At 54.3% G+C, this 13,520-nt stretch overlaps 2 protein-coding genes across 2 annotated transcripts; one reads left to right on the top strand and one right to left on the bottom strand.

Moving 5' to 3' along the window:
- Positions 1 to 4,588: 4,588 nt before the first annotated feature.
- TRIREDRAFT_1879 (uncharacterized protein) lies at positions 4,589 to 8,178 on the top strand (the record flags this gene model as incomplete). The annotated part of the gene is made up of 3 exons (XM_006960862.1): positions 4,589 to 5,261; positions 5,342 to 7,645; positions 7,730 to 8,178. 3 exons carry the CDS (start codon positions 4,589 to 4,591, stop codon positions 8,176 to 8,178), a joined length of 3,426 nt encoding a protein of 1,141 aa, XP_006960924.1.
- A 1,025-nt stretch (positions 8,179 to 9,203) lies between these two features.
- On the bottom strand, positions 9,204 to 11,315 carry TRIREDRAFT_54208 (uncharacterized protein; the record flags this gene model as incomplete). The annotated part of the gene is made up of 3 exons (XM_006961188.1): positions 9,204 to 9,763; positions 9,824 to 10,648; positions 10,757 to 11,315. The coding sequence occupies 3 exons, from the start codon at positions 11,313 to 11,315 to the stop codon at positions 9,204 to 9,206; spliced, it is 1,944 nt and encodes a 647-aa protein (XP_006961250.1).
- Positions 11,316 to 13,520: the final 2,205 nt, after the last annotated feature.

The raw sequence follows: 13,520 nt of genomic DNA, 5'->3' as shown, positions 1-13,520 counted from the left end.
GAATACCTTGCTATTAGGTAGGTACGGTAGGTATCTTACTGTAGACCATGTGAAAGCAGATAGCCAGGCGGCGCTTCTTCACGGCCAAACAGCAATTGGAAGGCTTAGCCAGTCGAAGACCCAGCTCTAGTTGTATGTCTGATCCTTCAGTCCCAAGCAAGAAAGGGGTCCCTCCCCCCTCCCGCCGTAATACTAAGGTACTAGTCTTCACCTCCGTCCAATTCGGCCTACGGAGCACCAAATAAAGGTACTGGATACGAAGAAGCGAAAGCCTTTCATCTTGTCCGCCCAATTTAGTCTCGGGTCTCCCTTATTTAGCGCGAACCCTCCAAAGTGAGAGAGCGCGCTTTGGGTTCCAGGGGTCCGTGCTTTTCTGCTTCCTTGTCCAGGGGCTCAGCCGGGGGGGGAGGGGAGGGGATTTTGCTAGAGAATTTTGGGATTTGGGAGGGTTGGGAGGAGGTAAACTGTACTTGTAGTACTGCATGTATCTTTCTGTGGCTCGCGTGCACGATGGGGATTTGCATGTGCCTGGACTGCTTGCTTGGATGGCTTTGACGGAGCGGGCAGATATCGATTCATCGTGCGAGATATACGAGTGTTGACACATAGGTAGCTCACAGCCACGATAGGGACGGATACTGCTGGTAAGTTTGCAACAGTCGAATTCGAGCGAGTGCGGTTATAGGACATCCATCTCGTAACATCGTAGCAGTAACATGTAGTAATACTATCATCAACGTCCCAGGAAAGGCCAACAAAAGGAATTGCGAGGGCTGACCCGAGAGCAGCAGTTGTTGCGAGGCGCGCCTTCCACCCTAGACGTGCAGAAGCATCCCTGAGCCTATCCTGGCTCATGTTGTCTGGACTGTCGTCAAAGGGAGATGCCGAATGCCTTGTGGCATTCTTGTACTGTAGTTCTGTATCAAATCTTGATAGGTGCAGTAAGGTAGGTAGGTAGGTTGGTAAGGTAGTAAGTACCTAGGTACCTAACTAGTAGCTCGTAAGTCAGAGGTGTCCACACCATTTTACCGCTAGTAGGACTCCGTACCTGTACATGCAAGTCATGGGCTCCAAATTGTCGCTGATGGGGCTCGAGATTGGCTCTCGGATCAGTTGTCAGTCTGGGGCGACTGGAGGATGTGCCAGCTTCCACTCGTCTTCTGCGTTTATTACTGTTTCGAGGTATGTATTTGTATGTACGCGCGCTGGCTACCTGTGCTTGTTACCGTGCTTGACCACCTTGCGTAGATTCACGAGGTCTCCTTTCCAAGCTCATGCCTCGGTACCTGCGTTTACTCCATAAGGTAGGTAAGGTAGGAAAGAATCCGTAGGAAACCTGTTGTGCAAGATAGAAACCGCTGAAAGGACACCAAGCCTCCTCGTTGTGACTTGTCGAATTGCACGGCCAACTGCCCATCCCGCTCATGCATTAGTTCGTTCACCGTCAAGATGCTGCCAGCAGGTATGTACATGTACCTGATCATGTTGTCGATATAATGCTGGCAAACGAAGATTTGAACGTACAACTCTCAGGCTTGCGAACAAAGCCACAGCTACTCAGTAGATGCTCTGAGGCACCGGAGAGTGGACGCTACTCAACGTTGAACGTCCCATACATGCATGTTGGTCACTACCTACTCCGTACCTAAGTAGGTAGGTAAGTAGCTTAGTAGCTAAATAGATGTCTCTTCTCCTTTCACCTGACGGACGAGGGTGGGCAAGATCCTTGAGAAAGCCAACAGATCACTCAAGAAAAGACTCGAACCAATCTATGTACCTCAGAACCCGCTAGGCTAGTCGACTTCAATGTCAAGTCGCTGTCCAGCTTGGCCACCTCACTGTCGGTTGTGGGAAGAAAGTGGCAGATGTTGGCGCTTTCTTGTGCTTCGTACGCATATTGTTGGGAGATGCGAGCACCACTTTATCCAAAATTTGGGAGGGTCACACAAGCGGAGATGCTGCTCCTGATACAGCTGATACCCGTGGGAGCCTCTTCAAACCCGGTCTTGGATATTGAAGTCGTGATGCCTGACGACAAGACAAAGTGAAGTGAGGTGGTGATACATCCACTGGATATTACTCGTACAGCAAAGGAGCAGCAGCAACAGACCGAGTGCCCACCAACCCACCTACCGATTGAAGTCTAGCAGCGCCGGCGACCCTTGATCATGGTCATGGATGATGCATGTGGACTAGCAACGGCCATCAAGCCACTCGACCTCAACCAACAATGGACGATACCGACCTAGGGTACGGGTAGCACCTCTAGATTGACGCCCGAGACTCGTACTGTGCCAGACTTTTGATACGAATTAGTATCATCTTTGTGCTGCCCACATGTATGTACATACTTGTATGTTTGCTCGATCCATGTGAGCCCATCCCCCATTCACCTTTGGCAGCCTGTAAACTGGACGCCGACCCCGATCCTGAGGTATCTACATAAGTACCTACCTACCTACCCAATGATCAGCCAAGTGTGCCGTGAGAACCATGCCGCTGGTTGACAAAACGCTATGTAGAGAGAAGTCCCGGCTCTAGTACATCGTCGACGGAAAATTACCTGCTAGGCTTTGCGCCTGTTCACGGCACTCGTCCCTCTCTTGGTTGGAGGCGCTGGGTTGGTTGGGATTACCTCATGCTCGTCGTGGACCGGCTCGAACGGGGTGGCTTCAAGCTGCTGCAGCTTCGCACGCCTGGTAAGTCCCAAGGTACCGCTAGTACCTGGTACCTTGCAGGTTTTGCCAATTTAGTACATGTACCCCATCGTGATCCAGCGGCGCCCCTGTACGATTGCAGAAACGAAGCATCCCGGCCATTGGCCTTCTGCACAGTACTCGTTTACCTCTCAGCTGCCTTGTTATATAAGACAAGTCGGGGGAATCTCGCTGCTTGGGATCATCATGAGGTGAAGGGGAGGGGCGCCATCGCTGCGGCTATAGGTAAGGCTCGAGTACTGTACAGAACAGTACACCAGTAGTATGTCGAGTCGGGGGAGCGCGCCATTGGCCCGGCTTGGCTTGGCTTGATACGGGTTCGAGGACACCACCTGCATGTGGATAACAGCATTCAAACCACCAGACACGAGCTCACCACATCCCGGGCCAGCTCATGAAGCCGCGATGCTAGTATTATTACTGAAATCCAACACGCTGGAAGCACGACGCCGCTGTACCTGCGCTTGCACAATGTCCGTGGCCGTGGAACAGACGTAAAACGCACCAAGCACCAAGCACTGGAAAACCACCAAGCGAAGCAATGGAAGCATCAATTGCATCTCACGTCAAGCAACATGCATGTACCTACTCGTACCTGCGATCCCAGTTCCCCTGCCCAACCACCTCAGTACTTACCTACCTAGTATTGAGGCGACATGGAATTGACCCTTTCTCGCCTGTTTGATGGCTGCAACAAGCGCCGGCGCAGATCGGTGCCAAACGGGGTCTGGCTCTAGCATGGACGCCCCCCCCAAGCTGCCCCAGGCCCAATCCCCCAGGTCCCCTCCATTGAGTCCAGTCGGGTCGGGTGCTAAGGTCGGTCCCCTACCAAGGTCCCCTATAAGTCCCCTAGACGCCCGCTGGAGCGCCGCTGTACGGCACGCCGTACTCCGTACCCGAGCCCGCCCGCGTGGCCGTACCTGTACTGTACCTGGACCCGCGCCTGGACCCGCGCCTGTACCTCGTACCTGAGCGTGTGCCTGTACCTGTGCCAGGCCTGTCTGCGCAACCTGACCCTTTTCCTCCCCTTTCGAAGGCGAGCCCGCCTTTAATCCCCTCGACCATCTCTTTGCAGCCCGCATCCCGCATCCCGCGTCCTCTGCTTTTGCTCTGCACCGCACTGCACTGCACTGCACTGCTACACATCACTGCGCCACCGCTTTAGCAGGTCCTCCGTTGCGCTGCGAATGCATCCGTCCGCAGCCTCGTCCAGAGCTGGCAAACCAGTGCTGAGCCGTGGCGTTTGACTTGCCTGCGGATCCAGGAGCATCCCCGGAAAAGAGAACCAGTGCGTCCTCGACCACCCTCGAGCTCTGCGCCGCAGCAGTAGCCCTACCAGAGACCAGAGACCAGAGACCATCCCAGAGACCAAAGGGGGCTCTCCCAGACTCGGAATCCCTCCCGCGGCGCCTTTCCCCCCAGTCCAATTTCCACGACAGACCCTCCTCCAGACCCGAACGTTGCCCTTCTGTCCATCTTCTCTCTCCTCTCCCCAGGGACACGCCGAGCGTTCGATAATTGGAGGCTCGAGTCCGTCCTTGCCTGTCTGTGTCTTTGGTGCGTAGCTGTTTCACAGCCTCTGGTGGCGGCGGCAGCGATGCCACTTACCGTCAAACATGCTCCGTGCCCCTGTCCTGCGCACCCCTACTGACTTTGCTGCAGCATTCGACGTGCCACGCGCCGTTCACCGACTGCACGTTCCTGAGCCCAGACGAGCAAGAGAAAAACACACCACACGACCGGCGCTGACACAGGAGACGCACGACGAAACCACAAATCGACGTGCTGGCCGCCGAGGGCCTCTTTCTGCACCATAGCTCCAGTACACATCGCCGTCTCTACGGTAAGGGGGTTGGGATCTCTGGCATGACATGGAGGGCTCATCGACTCCCCTGGCGGAATACTTCTGGATCGCCGGCATCGAAGCCGTCGTTTACGATGAGTCCCTGCCGCCGGTAACCCACTCAACCGAGACGACCACCATCGTCGAGGACGGCGAGGCTGAGGATGAGGAAGACGCCGCGAGCAACCACACCAAACCAAGCGCCGCGCGCCATTCTCGCCAGAATTCCGCCAACCGCTTCTCCAAGCTCTCCCTGAACGATCGGAACTCGGTCCACACCATCGAAGAGGACGATGGCAACACGAGGAGCAACAGGAGCAGCGCCACAATCAGGGTCAAGCCGCCCACTGCCAACGGCAGTGGCGTCCCCAACGGCGATGCTGCCAGCAATCCCGGTTCCATGGGCGAGTTTCTCGGTCTCATGGGCGACTTTGATTTCGACAAGGCCCTCTTGAAGTTTGCTGCGGAGAGGGAAAACTTCCTCGAGGATCTCTCCTTCAGTGCCGGAGCCAAGACTCAGGCACGGCAGCCCATGGTCAGCCCTCGAGCCGAGCGCATCCGCGCCGACGAGGCTGATGCCAGCGGGAGGGTCAGTCCCCTGAGGAGCATCAAGGGTAGCATCCGCCGCAAGATCAGCTTTAGGGACATGAACAGTCTGCGGAAGCAACCCAGCGTTGCAAGACCCATGTCGCAGAGAGCTCGTGAGTATCCCTTCCTACATCTCTTTCCCCCTGTCCTCGGACGCCAAGACCATGTCTGACCAGCTGCGTTCTCGTAACAGCCTCAATACGGACCACGAGAAGACTTAGTAATTACAACTCTGTGATTCCTCCACCCGAGCCTTTGAACACCGATCCCGATATGCACCCCCTCAAGAGACGCTTCGAGCCCATGCTTCTCGATCGGTACCCGCCCAAGACGGCCACCGAAGAGGTTGCCCGACGAGGCAAGTTTCCGGACTATGTGCCCATGTTCGCCTTCCCGAACGACGTTCAGATCGTCTCGTCCGATGATCGGCCGCGATCGACCTGGCATGGCTTCACCATGACCTCCGACGACAACTCCAAGCTGTACGGCATTACGCTCATTGTGTGGACAGCGCTTCCTGCCGATGTGGCCGAAGTCGTGGAGAACAAGTGCGAGGACTGGCGACAGAGCCACATGTCCAACGAGGAGCGAGAGCTGGCCGCAAGCTTGGGAGTGCGCCTCGCTGGCGAGCGATCGCATCTGTCGCAGCTCTTGGCCAAGCTTGGGACTCTTCCCTCGGGGTCTCCGGCCCGGGACAGGCTCGAGGACGAGATTGGAACTGTCGAGGAAAAGATCACCCTCATGACGGATATGCTGAGGCCGCTGAGACACGGTGCAGCTTCCCGAATTGAGGGCCTCACCACCGGCGAGAGCGGGCTCTGGGCTCCGCGTGCGTACGGTATCCTGGGCAGAGACCCTGCGAACATGGCATTCTGGAAAGAATGGCTCAAGGCAATCGTCGTCCCCATGACCGACGGGGCCGTTCTCAGGATCCCCCCAAGCTCTCCAAAAGTAGGCCGCTGGCAGCCCCTGGAGCAGTACGTTGTCAATCTGTGCACTGAGGCCTTTAGCCCCCTGGGCTCCAAGACTCAGGTTGAAATCGGCGTGCGGGAACTGCGCCTCTTCTCTCGCAAGGAAGCGGCAAACGAGATCCCCGGCTCCAGAACCATTGACATCTACGCTCTTTTCAGATGTCTCTCCCTCGAGAATATTGTCGCTCTGTTCGAGTATGCCATGTCTGAATCCCGCATCATCTTCCTCTCCTCCCACACCAGCATGCTGCACCTGGCCTGCCACGCCCTCGCAAACCTCCTGTACCCTCTCAAGTGGGCGAGCATTTTCATCCCGATACTGCCCGCCAGACTGATTTCCGCCCTCGATGCGCCTTGCCCTTACATTGTGGGCGTTGAGCGCCGGTATGAGCGCATCGATCTCCCTGAAGACGACTACGTCCTGGTCGACCTCGACAAGGACACCATTGATGCTACGTCGCAGCCCATCCGCTTGCCGCGACAGCACCGCCGGAAGTTGATGTCTCTGCTGCAGGTAGCGGCTCCGCACAAGCTTCGGTATGGTGTCACCACAGGGCCTCCCCCTTACGCCATGGAGGCCTTCCCGTACGATTCCTTCTCGTCGGAGAACGCATCTCTGTTCACCAGTGTCGCTCCGCCCTCCACTCTTGGCAAGTGGGTGTCTCAGAATTCGTCGAGTTTCGCGGATCCTGACCCCCCCAACGAAGTACTACCCCCGGTGTTCAATGGATTCTCCGTTTCCTCAGTAGACAATGGAAAATCCGATCGGCCGGGGACCAGCAAGTCGAACCAGACCAGCCCCCAATCTTCTGTATCCCCCGTGTCCATGAAATTCCCTCCTATGCCATCGACTCCGGTCTCGCGCAGCGATTCAGGGTTCGCCTTGACCTCGACACTCAGGGAGAAGCGATCGGGGCATTTCGGAGAGGACAAGGGCCGGCGAAGCTCCTCTTTTGGAGTCGACAAGTATCAGCCGCCCGTCCACCGTCCGAGCCTCCCGTTCCTCAACGGCCACCAGACGAACCTGTCCATCTCGACGCTGGACTCCCAGTCATCCTTCGGAGGGGGCTATGCTCCCTCTACATATGCGGCCTCTACACTGGCTGCCTCGACCATCATGCCCAACATGCAGATTCAACCGGTTAGCAACACTGACACGACGGTCTGGGTAGAGGGTCACTGCTTCAACTGGAACCCCAAGGACACCGCGTCGGTATGCACGATTTGCGAGGAGAGGTCTGAAGGCGATGGGTTCTACAAGTGCGGAGCCTGTAAGACGGTCGCTCACGGTAGATGTTTGGGCTTCGTGTCCCTGGTGTGCCCCGAGGCCTTCCACGCAGATCGTGTGCGAGCCGCGTTTGTGCGGTGCCTTGCTAGTCTGCTGTACACATACCGCAAATACTTGGGCAAGCCCTCGAAGCAGCACAAGAACAGCGGCCAGCTGTACACCTTTGACATGGATGGCTTCATCAAGAGTCTCCCTTATGATCAGCAAGAGTATGTCACAATGATGCGGGAGACGCAAGGTATGTCGAATCTACTCACGCCTCTCTTTTTTCTTTGTTTTTTTCTGCTTGCGCCGTTCGCTAACCTTGTGGTTTCCTTTTCAGCTTTCAACGAATTTATCCATGACAGAGAGATGAAGCTTGCGTCTGACCCCGAAATCCGACTCTTTGACGAGATCATCATGGCCAAGAAGGCCCGTGGACGCACCGCTATACCTTCCAGCCTGTCCCGTCTTTCGACGCTTCGCGGTTCTGGCTCGACCAACTCATGGGGCTCCGGCCGAGGCAGCGGCGGCATCAGCGGTGCCAACGGCAAGGTTCCTCCTTACCTGAGCGACACCTCAGAGCACATATGGCGCACTGCCTCTGTGCCTCTACCCAAGGGCAACTTCCCTGGCGAATATCACAGCATCGTGACTCGGATGCCGGCTCGCCTCGACCCCTCGCTCATGCGTGAGCCACGCACCATTCAGGGTGTTCCTCGCGTCGAGCCGCGTGGCCCAAGGGGGGTTGCTCGGAAGCAAGTACCCAAGATGGGCAGCACACCTCCATGAGCATGAGGCGGGCCGTTTTCTATTCCCGCTAGATGTGGAAGAGAAGCATAGGCTCTTTGCTGTGCACGAATGCCTTTTGCATTTTGAAGAAGAAAGCAGAAGCGAAAAAAACCGGTGGGCGAGAAGTGAACAGCAAGGATCAAGTTCAAATGTACTATAAATTCATACGCATCGATGTAATCTATTGTCGAAACAAAATCGCAACATACTCGCAGACGACGCGAGTCGACTTGACCCCCCCTTTGTCTCATTTTTCTCTCTCTCCATCTTCTTTTTATACAAAAGAAAGAGAGAGAGAGGGAGAGAGAGAAGAGGCAGGGGTGGACGGACGGACGGACGTACGGGGATGGATGGATGGCATATAAAAAAAACCAAATCTCTCGCGTCCTTTTTTTCTTCTTGTTGTTTGTTTGGTTTGGCTTGGCTTGACCTGGTTGACTTGGGACGGGACGGGAAGCTCGTTTTGTTATTCTTATAGATTAAACACATCTGTTTTTTTTTTCTTTTGACCACTTCTCGCTTTGCAATGTATCATCCCATAATCATCATCATCATCGCCGTCTTCTACTTCTTGTTCTGTTAGCAAGGGAACTGCTTAGTTTTCTGGACAGTGTCTCGATGCTGCATGAGCATTCTACAATAATCTGCGGGCTTGTCCCTGCTTCATATTCTCCAGGCCGCCGTGTCATACATCTACCTGTCTTTACCCATTGGGTTTTGTAGTATGCCATGGAAGGAAGGGAGGGACGTCCAAGTTTGTATGTCTGAGGCGGGCACAATTTGTATAAACAGTAGCAAAACTAACTGAATCATGATAGCTAACTCGTACAAAGATAATACACGAATGATCGATAAACGGCTAATTACCGCATCAGACAACATAAGAACAGCTCAGTGCTCGATATGGATAACGTAGACTCATCCTTCCAACTTGGCGCAACAATTCGACACGAGCCCTCGAACAATCTGGTGAAAACGCGGCGCCGCACAAGCAATAGTACACACTTTGGCGTGCTCTGAGCACCTCACTTTGCCGCCCTGACAATATCCCTACTGACGTCCTCCCAACCGACATTCTTCAACACCACGCCAACCTGGCTTTGGTAGCTCAGATGGCCCCGCGGAAGACTCCGCACTCTGTAGTTCTCTACTCCATCGGCTCCCTGAATCTCCTGCAGACCGGCAACACCGAAATGAGTATTCGAGGTTCGATAAAGAAAGCCCAGGATATAGTCTTGCTCCGAATAGACGTTGATTAAGCGGCCGCATACAACGCTCTTGAGCGTCAGCCACACTCGACTCTCCGATGGCGCCGGAGTGCCCATCATGATGACCGAGTCGATGATTCCAAACTGTCGTCGCTCTGCCAACACCATGAGACACGTATATATGGCTCGAGCCCCAAGGCTGTATCCAATCAAGGAAACCGGCCTGTCACCTTGGAACTTCTGTCGCATGATGGCGTCGGCCAGTACTGCACCGGCCTTTTCCGCTCTGACCATTCCGACACTCCAAGTATTGTCGATAATCTTGCTAATCTTGAGCAGTGCAACAGGCCAGGTGGACTCGATGAGGCACGAAAAAACTAAACATGGAGTTAGCGTCAAGAGTCAACAGTGTGACGATATGAGATTGATACACTTACTTGTCCGAGCTTCGATCTCTGCCTTGCCCTCTTTCCAAGCACTACTCTTTATGGCAGTCTCAAGAGAGCTACCAAGGTTCGTAAGAGCTGCAACTTCCCACCGCGTGACATAGGACTCGCTATGGCGACCCAAACAGCGCCAACTCTTCGTGATCTCTTCGTCCTCGAGAAGGAAACCACTGAGAGCAATTGTCAGACTGAGTCTGCGATGCTCTACCGGGAACTCTCGGGCGTCACGATATTCAGACCCGTCCAACCCGTGGACAGGGATGAATCCAAAGTCTTGAATCTCTCGAGTAAAGGCCTCCATCATCTTGGCTGTCGGCTTCGAAGCAATGATACCGAAAAGTGCGCCCATTTGCGTTGCGTTCTCTGCCATGGAACCCAAGAGACCTGCCGCAGCATACGGAGTGAGACCCAGGCCGTCGTGCGCAGTACCAATGCCGACGCCGGAAAGGGGAGCGGCAAGTTTTCCCGTACCGCATCCCAATCCCACCTTCCAGCGACGTGAGCTCTTCGACTCTTCAGATTTCTGGCTGACAGCGTCCTCCGAGGAAAGATCAATGGCCGCTTTGGCTAATCCTTGAGCAAGGCGCAGTTCCTCATCCCGATAGATTTTAGGCGGGAGATTGAGCGATGTAGTGAGGCTCACCAGGAGCTGTCGTGAGTTTGCCGTATACTCTTGCATGGACAGCAAGACCAAGAAGACAATATGGAGAAGGAGCTTGCGCTTGTCGAGGTCGAGCGACCAGAGAGTATTCGGAATAGGGGGATAACGAGCGGCCAAATCACGATCCACGTAGTTCGACGGTGCTCGCGGCGGGCCTACATTGGCGTTAGTTGCTGAAGCCATATTCCTTCGTCACGAGCTATTCTGTCGCATTCATGGGGAAAAAAATAAAAAGGGAAGGAAGCTGTGAAAGTCCATCTTACCTGTCGCTAGAGTTAGGGGGCTTCGCGTCATTCCACCTCCGCGGCCTCCTCCACCTCGGCCTCGAGGAGCTCCTCTCATGCCACGTCCGCGGCCCCGAATGCTTCCCTGGGGAGTCTGCTGTTCGTTGACAGCAATATCTCGAATTCGTTGCAAAACAGTACTCTGCCATTTGCGGAAGAAGACCAAGGCCTCCTTCTTCAACTCCCGTAGCTGGGGCGTCATGGCTTCCTGTTCTTCTTTTTCGATTATCTCTCTCGTCTTCTCAAATGACTTTGATAGATTAGGGTGCTTCAGTCCAATGAGAGAATGAGAATGCGATGTTGATCTGTTCTGTCTGTGATGCAGTAGTGGAATCATAAGCCAGTGATGGTGGCCGTGGTCACCTTGGATAGGGACGACGGGGGGAGAGTCAAAGACGTTGCTAATGTCTCGAGCCATTCTCTCCGTGATGGCATTGATGAGTGTCACCAAGTCATTCTTCTCTGCTATTGAAATGATCCCGGTCAGGTCGACCGGGCGGCGTTGGCCATGAGAGCTGCCTCCACGTCCGCGAGCCATGGTTGGCGCTTTGGCTGGTCTGTTACACGGCTTCGATTCAGGGGGTGAAGATATGTGTTGTGCTGTGAAGCAATGTCAATCCCTCAAAGCCAGGCACCAGTAGAAGAGCCGTTGGAACGACGGCTTGCTGCAGTTGAGGCGATGGATTCTATCCTTCTAGGATGCTTCGCTGACTGCCAGGTTGTAGAGGTCGGGATGGTTGATCGCGAACAGGCGAGTTTCCGCACGAGCAGGCAGCTGATCAAGGAGCGTTGAGATAAGGCCGACTGCCGATGGAATTGCAAAGAAAGAAAGTATTGCTTCGCGGCGAAAAGATGGAGGCGACGAAGCTGGCCGAAGCTCGCGAGATGCCGAGCAGCTCTCAAGTGTTTGGTATATCGAGGTGGTGATGAATGGACTGCAAAGGGAGATGCAGCAGCAGTGAAGTTTGCGAAGCTGCGGGAGGAAAAGAAGAGACAGAAGAAAGAAACCCGAGAGAAGAAGAGAGAAGACTGAAGAGAAAACAAACTGAAGAGAAAGTGAGCTGAAACGCGCAGCTGGGAAGGAGCGCTGGTGAATTGGGGTCTGGCCGGTTGCCAGGTGGCTGCCAGTCGCTCTTTCCGAAATGGAGGGCAGGAGCAGGTTCGTGCATGCACCACATGGAGGGAAGGAGCAGATGAGAGAGGCGATAAGTAGAGATGGAGGAAAGAAGAGACGGGCAAACTGGGAAAGCAATTAGCAGATACAACTCTGGAAATTGCCTCGAGGTAGAAGGAAGGGTCAGGTATATGTACAGATGGCTTCAGGCGGAGGAGCTTGGGAGGTACTATAGGTAGTACATGTAGGTATGCTTCACATGCATTGTAATACCGGAAGCTGGCGAGGTCAGATATCTACCTCTATGGCATTTAAGAGGGCTTGAGGAGTAAGAAGGGCAACAAAGAGACACAGAAAACAGGACAGATTGTGAGTGTGGCATGCAAACGAGGCCAAAAAGGGCACTGCATCACGTCCGGGAACGGGATTCGATAAGCACCAAATCAGCACAACGGCTTCAGTTGTCTGTTTCCGCTCCCAATCATCAATACAGATACATACCTAGTTGCAATTCTCGCAATACTAGGTAGTACATGAACTATAGTAATTGCAGAGGCTAGGTACCGTGATGGTGGTAATAATGTGCATAGTACCTACTTACAAAGAAGAAGGCAGACAAAGAATCACAAATGGAGCAGCAAATCCAGCGGCCAACGGAGGACAAAGGCAGATAGAACCAGATCACAAGGTCGTAATAGCAGTAAGGCGAAGCTGCCAAAGCTGTGCTTCCCCAGACATCGGCATCGCACCTGTAACGGCCCCGCGTGTCGTTGCCGGCCACAGCATGTTGGAAGCCGTGACTTTTTCAGTCTGCCTCTGCCTCTGCCTGGGCGAGTGAGTGGTGAATGCCGTGACGCTGGCGATATGCCGGGCCGACAGGCGGGAATGGAAGCAAAATAGAAGAGACGAAGGAAAAGAAAAGGAACGCCAGGGGAAGATGGATAGCCGTTGATGTCGAGCGAGGACTGGGAGGTTGCATCTCAAACGGGGAGCTGATGTAGAAACAACAATAGTCTGCTGCATCTTCATCGGCAGCAAGATGACGGGATCCAGGGCGGGCGTCGTCCATGGCAAACAAAGCCCTGAGCCCTACGGCATCTATAGTAGGTACTTGCTTGGCACATGTGCGCTGCACTTGAGCATCACCGCCATGCCACCAGCCAGAGCATATCAGGAACACGTCTCACCTACTTACTCCCTTGGTCACGAAAAGCCCACTCTGAGAATGTGCCTGGCTCTTTAATTTCGTAGCGTCGATGAATGAGTTTTGGCTTCTCTTCTTCAACATGCATCTTCATGGTGATTGCCACGAGCTGACAAGGCGCTCTGAGCCTACATGTATGGTTCGACAATGGAGCACCTTGACGGTTACACCGACACGACATCTATCCGCCCACAAACAAGGCGGAGACGAACCTGTCCCATCATCACTCTGTTTGCCAGGGTGAGCCTGCCGGTAGCTATGACTTGTGCACCTCATCCAGAAGCCCATCCAAGACGCACAGAACCTGGCCCAGAACGATCCAGCGTTCTGGTACATTGTCGGACCGCTGGCCCCTTAAGATTCTGCCATCTGCCAACAGCCGTATCTAGATGCCTGTGGCTATCCTTCTTACTCTACTTTCATAT

The sequence above is a fragment of the Trichoderma reesei genome (genome assembly GCF_000167675.1).
Source record: "Trichoderma reesei QM6a unplaced genomic scaffold TRIREscaffold_1, whole genome shotgun sequence".
Classification (NCBI taxonomy): domain Eukaryota; kingdom Fungi; phylum Ascomycota; class Sordariomycetes; order Hypocreales; family Hypocreaceae; genus Trichoderma; species Trichoderma reesei.
The sequence above is the reverse complement of the archived record's forward strand: the minus strand, read 5'-3'. Positions and strand labels throughout refer to the sequence as shown.